The sequence below is a fragment of the Argopecten irradians genome, chromosome 13 (assembly GCF_041381155.1).
Source record: "Argopecten irradians isolate NY chromosome 13, Ai_NY, whole genome shotgun sequence".
NCBI classification, from domain to species: Eukaryota; Metazoa; Mollusca; class Bivalvia; order Pectinida; family Pectinidae; genus Argopecten; species Argopecten irradians.
Genome location: NC_091146.1, coordinates 22,184,301 through 22,194,829, shown reverse-complemented (window position 1 = coordinate 22,194,829; position 10,529 = coordinate 22,184,301). Strand labels below are relative to the sequence as shown.

The 10,529-nt window shown below is 34.4% G+C and overlaps 1 protein-coding gene and 1 pseudogene across 1 annotated transcript in view; both read left to right on the top strand.

Annotated features, from left to right (window-relative positions):
* Window positions 1–1,532, top strand: part of LOC138305703 (uncharacterized) — a 32,584-nt gene extending 31,052 nt beyond the window's left edge. Inside the window, exons 10-11 of the mRNA XM_069245986.1 lie at window positions 702–803; window positions 1,461–1,532. Coding sequence (XP_069102087.1) covers window positions 702–803; window positions 1,461–1,532 — 174 coding nt within the window. The remainder of the gene's footprint in view (window positions 1–701; window positions 804–1,460) is intronic.
* Window positions 1,533–1,697: 165 nt separating this feature from the next.
* Window positions 1,698–3,269, top strand: LOC138305702 (uncharacterized; annotated as a pseudogene).
* Window positions 3,270–10,529: the final 7,260 nt, after the last annotated feature.

The following is a 10,529-nucleotide window of genomic DNA, read 5'->3' as shown; positions in this document are numbered from 1 at the left end:
ACTAACACTATCTGATGCCGATGCCGACGCCGATGCTCTCTTCCTGGGTTTTGAGCCCGGGCCCCTTGCTGAAAAACAACTAGGTAATGGTGGCATGTCTTTTGATAAATTGTGTGCCCATGACAAATGGCTAACCGGAAGTTATATTCCAAGTAAAGGAAGGGCGCACTCGATTGGTATCCCCATCCTTTTAAAGGTACCCAACATCATTCTAAGTGGGGCACGCTCGATTGGTATTTCAGCCTATTAATGATATCTAGAACCTACATGTATCAAATCCTATTGCTACCTATAAACTATAAATAAAGCACTTCGCTGGCATTTAACAAGTTTATCTGTTATTTGTTAAACGCTATTAATAACATATCATTATAGTTGTTAGCAGAAAGAGAAACAACAGTAATATTGCTGTGAAACAACGGCCACGTTTAGAACGCCACAGATACGTAATTCGTCGGTCAAAGACAATTGGCTCCTAAACAAGTTTCACACATACTCATTTAAGGGCTTTCAAATGGTACTAGTGCTATAATGGCATTGGAGTATTGAGTTAGGCAAAACAATTTTTTTCAGAAATCAATACATTTTTTCTTAAAGAAGTTGTTGGATACTTTTTTTTGCAAATCAGTTAACGATACCAAACATAATCACGGGATAATACGAAGGGAAAATTCTTTATTATGTGTTTGATTTTCCTTTAGGTTCACTGTGACAGCAATGACTTTTGTCAAAAGGTTTCTCCGGCCAAACGCATTGAAATCTGGGAATTTGACGGAAAGAACCGTTTCACAACTGTATCCGAGGTAATATCTAGTCTATGTTTCACAATTTAGGCAATATACGCAGAAATTTAATACTAGTCTATCGTTCCGAAGACGGCTGGAGATTTTAACATATACAATACAAAAATGCAAAGTCACGTGGGGTTTGATTGACAGCTGATCCGGTAATATATGCTTTATTTACTTTGGGTTTTTAAGTGGTATATGCATTTTCGCGGGACCTATTATGTGAAATATCGCAAAAATGGTTTTATTTAGGCAAAACGTTTGCAGAATTCAATTGCATATATGTACATTTCATATTTTAATCAAAGCATTAAAATAACACAAAAACTCTAGGATTCTTTAGAAAAAGAAAAAAAATCCGTCTATATGCCAATTTTACTACGTTATATGTAACATATCTAGACATTATAATGTGTTATTTTTGTTAAATTATTCAATATATATATCATTATTGCTGTTTTCTGTTTAGCTATTTTGGTCAGTTACTGTATTGTATATGAATGTAGTATTGTACATTTTTAATGATTACGTACGTTAGAAACCGTTTGTGAACCCACGATATATGTCAATGGTCACTGAAGATTCATTAGCAGGACAAATACAATGTTGATTTGCTGGACCTTTGTAACAAACTTTCACAAGCTCATTAGATGCGTATTTTTGTTAAAACAGACTTGGAGCGTGTCTGCATGCATCCGGCATGTGAAGGGTGTCATTAAGGTTTTCAATGATGTTGACCTCTGAGGTCAAAAGAAGAACAGTTTGTCCATAGCTAGAAATTGGGAAATCTCTTTCCTGAACTACGCGGCCCTGAGCGAAACGCATTGTTGTCATCCGGTCCTCACAATAGATAATGCAATTTCCGCGTACAGAACATCATGAGCCTGACGTCATGGGTTTGTAAGAAGAATGATTGTGATTTTAAATTCCTGTGGGTCATGCTACGAGGTAGGTGTTGTGTAACTTGTTTAAACGAAGAGATAATCTCCCCTAGTGTTTAATCAATTGTATCTAATTTTTATTAAATACTATGAATTTAAATGCATTTTCATCCAGAGATAGTGCTGTTACACACACCGTTATCCTACGTAAAGGATTCTTTAAATTTAGGTGTTTTATTTCAAATGGAATTGTAGTTTCTAATGCTATCTTAATATGCAATACGTCCGCTAGAAAATATTAAAATTTCTAGACGATTTAAATAAAATCTGATTAGAAGCAAAAGGATATATTTCACGACCAAAGAAAATAATGACATTATGCTACCCACTAAATGGTAAAGTGAGTGATTACGGTTAGTGGATTTTTGCGTTATACATGGGATTCTCCTGACATATACTTTGCTTGTTGTATCCGGGTTCTAATAGTTATGCTATGCATGAGGTTTTTCTTATGATCATTAGTATATAGCCTACACATTTTGGGAGAATATAGGACACACCTCATCTGATGCACTATAGCTTGATGATAAAAGTTGATGATAAAGAAATAAAGTGTAACATGATTACTGCCTTGGATTTATACTAACAAGTTTATGTTAACGTGAAATGAAAGTTCAAAAAGTAAACAATAATGTCTCTATCGAATTCAATTACAAGTTATGTGTTTTTATATATAGTGGATTTGTGTTTCAGCCCCAGAAAGCTTGTTATAACTACTACTGGAACGAGATTAAAAGTTGGAAAGATAGAAGTCAGATGTCCTGCTCTGCCAGATGAAAACAATAAAAAATGTCAAGGAATATGGGAGTTCGAGGAGGTGCGTCTCCTAGCCTGCCTATCATCAGACGAAAGGATGCTCTTCCTATAGTGTGCTGTTTACCAACTGGCTTGAGAAGAACAAAGACGTGTATCTGTGTCCTCAATGTGACGAGGCTGTCGTTCGGTCATGCAAAGAATATTTCGAGTGTTATTATTGTAAGAAAAAGGGCAAAAGTCACTCATTTTTGCATACGATGCTTGCGGGTTAGTTAGGGCCCCATGGATGCTTTGTAAAATTCTGAATGTGAAAAAACGGCATACAGCCTAGACCAAGGCAACTGTTGAGTACATGTAGCAATAGGGTCATTATAGGTATGCCCGGTTGTCCTACAGTCCGCGCATGCCGGTGTGTGTCAGTGCATTATCGAATTTGGTGAGAGTGATCGCTGTAAGCATATGATATGCCCCAATAGAACCTGTAGAACAAGGTTTTGTTTCATCTGCCTAAGTACTCGATCACTATCTGGATATTTCCCTTGTGGTGGAGCATTTGATAAATGTTACCGTGCACCCCGACAAAAAGTACATTAACACGCCAGTTTAATGTCCAATGGTGTTCAACTTTTTGTCCATAGCGTGAAATTTGTTCTTTTTATAGTTACGTCTTTAATCCTATATAATAAAAGGACATATTTTGTGTCACCTTTGAGCCGACATTAATATCATACTACTGGCATAAGCTGACGATCGGTATGGGTGAGTACTCTATCTGTATCAGCAACATGGCCAGAATACATTTTTCACGGTGCATTACTTGCAGTGTTAACTGAGGTAAATATAACTGGTAAAAAAGTGATCTGGGTGTCGTATTGAAACTACGATCAAACGTGTGCCTCATTAAGAATACTCACGATGGATAACTGAAAATGGAGTTTAATAGCCATGTGGTTTATTTGTTGATAAGTAGTTTTAGACGGTTGTGAAAACCTAGGAAAGCGGTGTTTGTGAAAGACACGTGGTCATGATACAAGAGGTGGTGGCTTTGTTCAGTTTAACTCTATTGATAAAAAAATAATTAAAACAAAACATAAAGTGGTTAGTCTCCACTCGGAGAGTTTTGGAACTCGTAATATAAAGTGTTTTCTACACCGTTTCAATATGTGGAAACAATCTAATGTAATTAATAGCGTACTGATTATACAATATTTGTTTTCGATATCGTTTAGAAAAAAATCATATCTTTCTTTTAGTAATTGTGGATGTGACACTCGCATTAAAAAATTGTAACGAAATGAGAATGGAAAAACGCTTTCTACATGTACATGTAATGTTTTTAGACAAAATTTCATTGTGGATAAAAAAGACTTTGAAATGCTATCGAGACATCGGGAGGAAGTGTTTAGTTAAAAGGCTCATTACCATTCCGCAACAAAAAAATAAAAGTATCTCAAATATAATAATAACTTACGGAAGTTTTGTATCAATGGCCTAAGCTGAGGTAAAAACAACACCAAAACAAATAGGAATGCAAGATTCCCTGCGTAATCAATGTCAAACAGGAAAAAAATATTTTACTGTTTTGCCGTCTGGCGCAGTGGTACTCAATTAACGCGAATTGATTAGAGCAACATCGGGATCATGGTATGACCTGCATAATGTGCATAATTAACATGTAATATGTATAATTAAATTTTAAGATGATGATAAGTGTATTATTAACGTTGAGCTAAAAACCTTTGACTGTACAAAGTTATCAATCTCGTTTTTATGTTTATCATTTAAAAATCAAAAGCCGTTTCGGAAAGTTAGTGAGCCTTCACATATGTAAATTTTTTTACATCTTTCATTTACAATACTTTACGCGTTTATTTTTCATTCCTTTGTAATTTTATCAAACCTAACAGTAACAAAAGAAACATTTTGTTAGTGTTTACTGTATCTAACGTATCTACATTGTACTATTTTTACTTTTCTTTTGCACACCTTTCATGAGTGTATAGCCCTTATTCATTATCGTATTTCAAATCTGTGTAGACCGTTGTAGTCTTTTGTAAGACTATTACAAATATTGTCAGCCATTTGAATTGAGTAAATGATAGTGTAGAAACCAAATGGAACGGAATGGATTTACTGTTATCGTATACAACGTAGTCGGTTATTACATTCCCCTAAATCTTTTTAACTATAGCGTTAAACACCACATGGCTGGTAAATATAGATCATTTAATTTATGGTTTAAAAATAGTTTAGGGGATTTCTCCGAAGCGTATCCTGACCATGTTTGTAGTTTTGATCGCTTTCGTGGCGATATTATCCTTGTTTATCATGATTTGAGCATCCTGCCAATGCATGGAACAATAATGTGAATTTTAACTTAGGAAAAAGCATTACATTCATCGAATGTAAATGATGTCGGAATGTAAAATTGTCTGTATAAAGCAGATGTTTTGTTTAATATTGTCTTTATTTTATATATTGTAACTGTTTGACAAAGTACAACCTTCCTAATAAAGTGTGCATCTTGATTATGTCTTGCTTGAATCTATACAAACAAGAGATATTTTCATTCAAACTTTCTCCGTCGACGGTCTGGTTTCAAATGTAAAAATACATTTTGACAGCTTGTTGTTTACCATCCCTGTTTTGTCTTCTTAAAGTTTGCCAAATTTAGCACTTTTCACCAATTGTCAAGTTCATGACGTTCTGCTGCTTCACATTAGTGAGTGCAGATCAATATCAACGAGTAATAAGAAAAGTTTAGACCCTTTCCCAATCCCTCAAAAAAATTTAATGTGTATCCGGCGTTTTGCAGAGATAAGATTTTTGAAAATGTGGTCTGTAAAAGTAACGTCAGTGTTGCGGTTTACATGACACACATTTTAGGGTTGCGTCAAAAAAGTGAAATAAGAAGAAAACGTCAAGTATGTGGTTGCTGGTTGGGGAAAGTAAATTGTAAGTTTGTTTGATTGCGGTTTCTTTGAAATAAGCACTGTGCACTATTTTTGAATATGCGAAATAAATGCGTGCTCACATTGCTTCACTTCTCAGGTATCTTTAACGATGGTGATTATCACAACAAGGCTGAAAATTTTACTTTTCATATATAAAATTACTGCATGTGTTCTATAGGTTGAACACGGCGTTTGAACGCGTTAAAGGAATGTACTACTTGGTATAATAGAGAGACTGTCTCTCTATTATACCAAGTAGGATCTCCCTAGCTATAACGCTTTAAAACGCCTGTGGTTTTAACACTGAATAGTAGATAGCATGATTTTTGTTTCATTTTTACGGATCATACAAATTCAAACAGCTATGTTATTTTAACCCTGGGGATACACTGTGACATTCCAGAACATATTAACCCCCCCCCCCCCCCCCCCCATGAGAGGTATACAAGTCATGGTGCAATTCGGAGTACCCTGCTTTCTCATTCAACGAAATGTTCTCGTGCCCGGTACCCATTTGCTCTCAACGTCAACTTGATTTTATTAAAGTTTTGTTCTTTACCTTAGGTCACACCTGTATAAAAATTTTGTTGCCGATTCAAACTGACCTTATCATTCCAAAAGTAATGTCGAAGCTGACATAATATTTGTCCACATACCCACTGGATTTGTGATTGCACGTTTCAAAAATACATACATGTATTAATACAAGTCTGAAAACTACACCATGTTTTAATTAGATAATGTTTTACAATAAAACCAAAATGATCGTATACAATGATGATGACCACTCATCATTACAAATCATTCCAAGTTCTTAGATAAGTTGACGATCATTCCAAAATATTATAAAGGTTTTTCGGTATGACCACAAAATCGCAACCCCAAGATTTTACTTTATGCAACAGCAACTTGCCTCATTCACCAAAAATTAAATTTGCTTTTAAGTGCAAAACCTCAAGACAGAAATGTATGAAATTCGGCTGGTCTTGTTTTTTTAGTATATAATAATGGATATAAGAAAGTGTTAATTCAAAGTAATTCGATAGAAACATACCCGATTTTTTTATTGGCATTACAAAAATTACTCGGATGATAAAAAGTATTCACGAAGTATTTGGACTGCAATGAAAACGTTTCGATTACATTCCAAAGTGAATTTAAAAACAACAATGTCTGCTCCACCAAGTGAGCTACCTCCTTTGTTGATTAATAATTAATGATTAACAATTTTGTGGACCTACCCTCTCAAACTTCCTGTATCCTTCCGGTTGTTAATCGCAATCTCTGCGTTACCTCAGCCGCAACCTCTAAAGTACGGTTGGACATGGTGTTTCATATACTTCTCTCAGAACCTGTTTTATTTACATTAGTCACTATTATAAACTTCGTATGGAAGCAGGGTGTTTTACTTAGATTATTACAAAAGTACCATTTCAAAATCATGCATGTAGTAGAGGAATATCATGTTTAATTTTGGATATCTAAATTAATTGTTAAAAGTATTTTACAAGGACAGGGGACACAAGTTACATAAATCGTATGTAAATTACTGTACAATGACCAGGAGGTTACCAGCGCCAAGGGTTCTTAGAGTGGAACCAGAGTACCTTTGACAACAAGGTCGTGGTCAGTGAAATGATAGTCGCTTCTGAACGGACATGAAAGCGGGATCATATATAGGGATTTTATTAATACATATTCTGATAATTGTTGCCCACAACAAGGTGCTCGCGCATCCTGAACACGACTTTGCTATAGACATGTATAAGTTTATTAACCACCACATATCGCACTTTAATTGCTTTGCTGAAAAGCGGAAAAACAAGATCGCTAACAGCTGATTGTAAAAACTCTTAAGGCTTAGTGGAGCACGTAGGGATGTCCGATCAGGTAACACAATAAAAAAACCACTCAGGTAAAAAGTTTGGATGGCTCATTTCTCCCAATGTTGGTTCAGACATGACTTAAAATGAATTTAGGTGTATTTCGCCAGATATCCCATTTTCTGTTAAAACCGTTCCATGGTGTCAACTACTCTTACAGTTGGAAATTTAGGTTTTTGCTGACGTTTTATTTGGAACCCTGGTTACTGTATATTTGGGAGTGGTCCTTTAGTAGGCCATTCAAATTTGTGGAAATCTACCATGTACGTTTAAAAAAAAAAAAAAAAAAAAAAAAAAAAAAAAAAAAAGAAAAAAAATCATGATTGATCTTTATTAGTATACTGGTGAATGTTTTGACTACCTAATACCGTTATTTACTCGTTTGCCTTCGAAACACATGGTACTAATGTTGCTCACTTAATTTTAATTCTTGATCATAATGTCACTCAAGCATCTATCTCAAGAATTATCAATTTGATAATTTTTGCAATATGAAAAGGCGAATTCCTACTGTGTGTAAATGTTGGATTCGAGTACGACTTTGTTTCCCAATTGACAAGTGGATTGGTTATTTTTGTTCCCATTGTCTCTGTTCTTTAAACCTTTAGATTCATTATTAGCGTTCGCCTGCACAAATCACATTATTCAGTACGGTGTGGAATCACTTCCGGCATGTCGTTAAATGGATAGCTCTGGAACAGAATCTGCCCGGGCAGGGACGCTTGGGAAAAACAACCATTTGAATTATCACTTTTTATTATATACGATTTTTTCACTTATTTTGAACATTAATGTCGTTCTCATATATTAGTGACAATTGAGAAGCTGGTGTTCCTAATAGGCCTCCGATTATGGTCATTGTGTCATTTTGATACTATCACTAATGGCAATTGTAAGATTAGCAAGACGATATGATCGCACTTTTAAAATCATCAAAATCTTGATTAAAGATAATTCAAAGCGTATAAGCGAATTTTATAAACCTTTCCTTTCGCAATGACGTTTTCCCTAAACAGTATGAATAGTTAGTAGAAATACAGTTTTTTTTCAGTAGTTTAACATTACCGATACTGTTTTCCTTTAATTTTGTCTAATGTACATGTCTTGTTCTGTTTTCATTTATTTTTGTCAAATGTACAAGTTCTCTAGGGCTTTGTTTGTATTATAAGAAGATTTACCGTTTGCGTAATTAACGTGTCTTGCCTTGAATCTATACAAACATAGAATTGATATAGCTTTTTACTCAAACATTGTCAAACTGAAAAAGATGAGCATGTCGAAACTTACCAGTGGACCCAATTATAAAACAATCTACATTTTTCGCGACAGCTTGTACCATAAACACAATATTGATATTCATTAAATCTCAGTATTAGGGACGTTTATGCAAACTTTATGATTATATTAATGTATCCCCCTTCAAACCATCATATCACTTCGTCAATCAGAAACCAGAAACATACGGTTGTTTACTAGCTAGTCTTATGCAAGGGCTGGACAAGGAGAGTTATATCTCTACTTCTTTTTTTATTCTTAACATATACACCGATGGTCCGTTTTTCCTTGATATCCGCTAACACAAAGATTAATATTGATTTAAACAAACATCGAGAGGATTTATAATTAAACATAGCAACTACATATCATCAGTATAGTCGGTGATATTCGTGGGAATGACTTGTGAAAGAATAAAATAAGCTATTAGCTACTCGTTAATGTAAGCGTAAATCCTGTTATATAAGGATCAAGTGTGTTAAAAGTTTTGAATAAAACGGTGAGCTCAGAAACGTGTGTTCTATAACAAGGATTATTGATTTAGGAAATTTGGAGTCATCAACTCAAATATTGTTGACTCTTCTAAAGAAGAGAAGGAAACAGTGTCTATAAATGACGTTTGGCAAAAATGTTACCGTTGGTGTTCGGCATGCTCTAAATAGTAAATAGTATTATAAAACTAAAAAATATGTGTTCAAATGGTAGTCAAATTTACACCAGTCTTAAGAAAAATTTGTTTCTTTTTGTAGGATTTTTGTGTTGTTTGTTGTTTTTTTTTTTTTGCGTCAGGTATCCTTATTTAAGTCCCTATTAGTGTAGCACCAATTCAGGATTATAGTTTTTTATCAATTACATATATGTGTAACTATAATGGCCTAAATTTTCGAAGACCAAATATGTTGCGAAGGCCTGCCATTTTGTCATGACGGTGAAATAACACAAGAGACTTATGAACATATTTCTGGGCGAAAATAACTGTATAATTGTAAATACAATTAGATCAAGTGAGTGTTTTATTTGTTTTTATTTGTGACCATTACATTTTCTCGTTTTCAGTTTATATTCGTGACCAATTGCATAGAATTTGCTATCGCAAGCTGACTAGCTCTAGTATATTAAAAACACAGATAGTACAATATTTATAATCGAGTTTAGCATATCTAAAGGCTAACTCCTATGGTTAAGAACATGTCACAATATACCTTGAAATTTTTCCCGATTCCCTATTGTTAGCTGAAGTGTTGTCTATATATGTGTGTATAGTGTCATGACCCGCTTCCTACATAATGATTAAAGCCATGTGTGGTAGCATTAAGGCGACCCATAATGAAGACGCATGCTTTTGTTTACAGCAAGTATCTATTTATTTCCCAAATCTTTTCTGACGTGTACCTATATATACCTCAATACCAAGAATCTACCAATAAATCAAATAGGACGAAATGTGATTCTGTAGATTTATATGTCTTATAATATACCAGGATTATGCTATAGGCTAATATATTTTCTTTGTTTATATCTAATGTTATTAATGGTGTGTTGGATTATGTGTCATCTCGGAGTACCCAATACCAGATGTATATATAATACCTAGAACTACTTTATGCCAACACAATATACTTCCATGTGTTCTATTCGGTTCTATGTAGTATTAATCGTGTCTACATTGGATGGAGACTTATTCGAAATAGCTTGACTAGTGCCTCACGTAAGTATTTGCAGTTAAATTATGAATTGGTGAATTGTTTTGTTGACTTTTACAGTACACATCAGCATTACAAAACATTTGCTCTGGTGAACTGACCAATGTAACTTAACATGTAAAAAACTTATGTTTTAAAAGCAATATAACGTATAATGCCAAAAACAACTAGCTTCAAATCTCTATAAACAGCTGTGGCAAATGTCTATGACGGACAGATTCGCCAACCC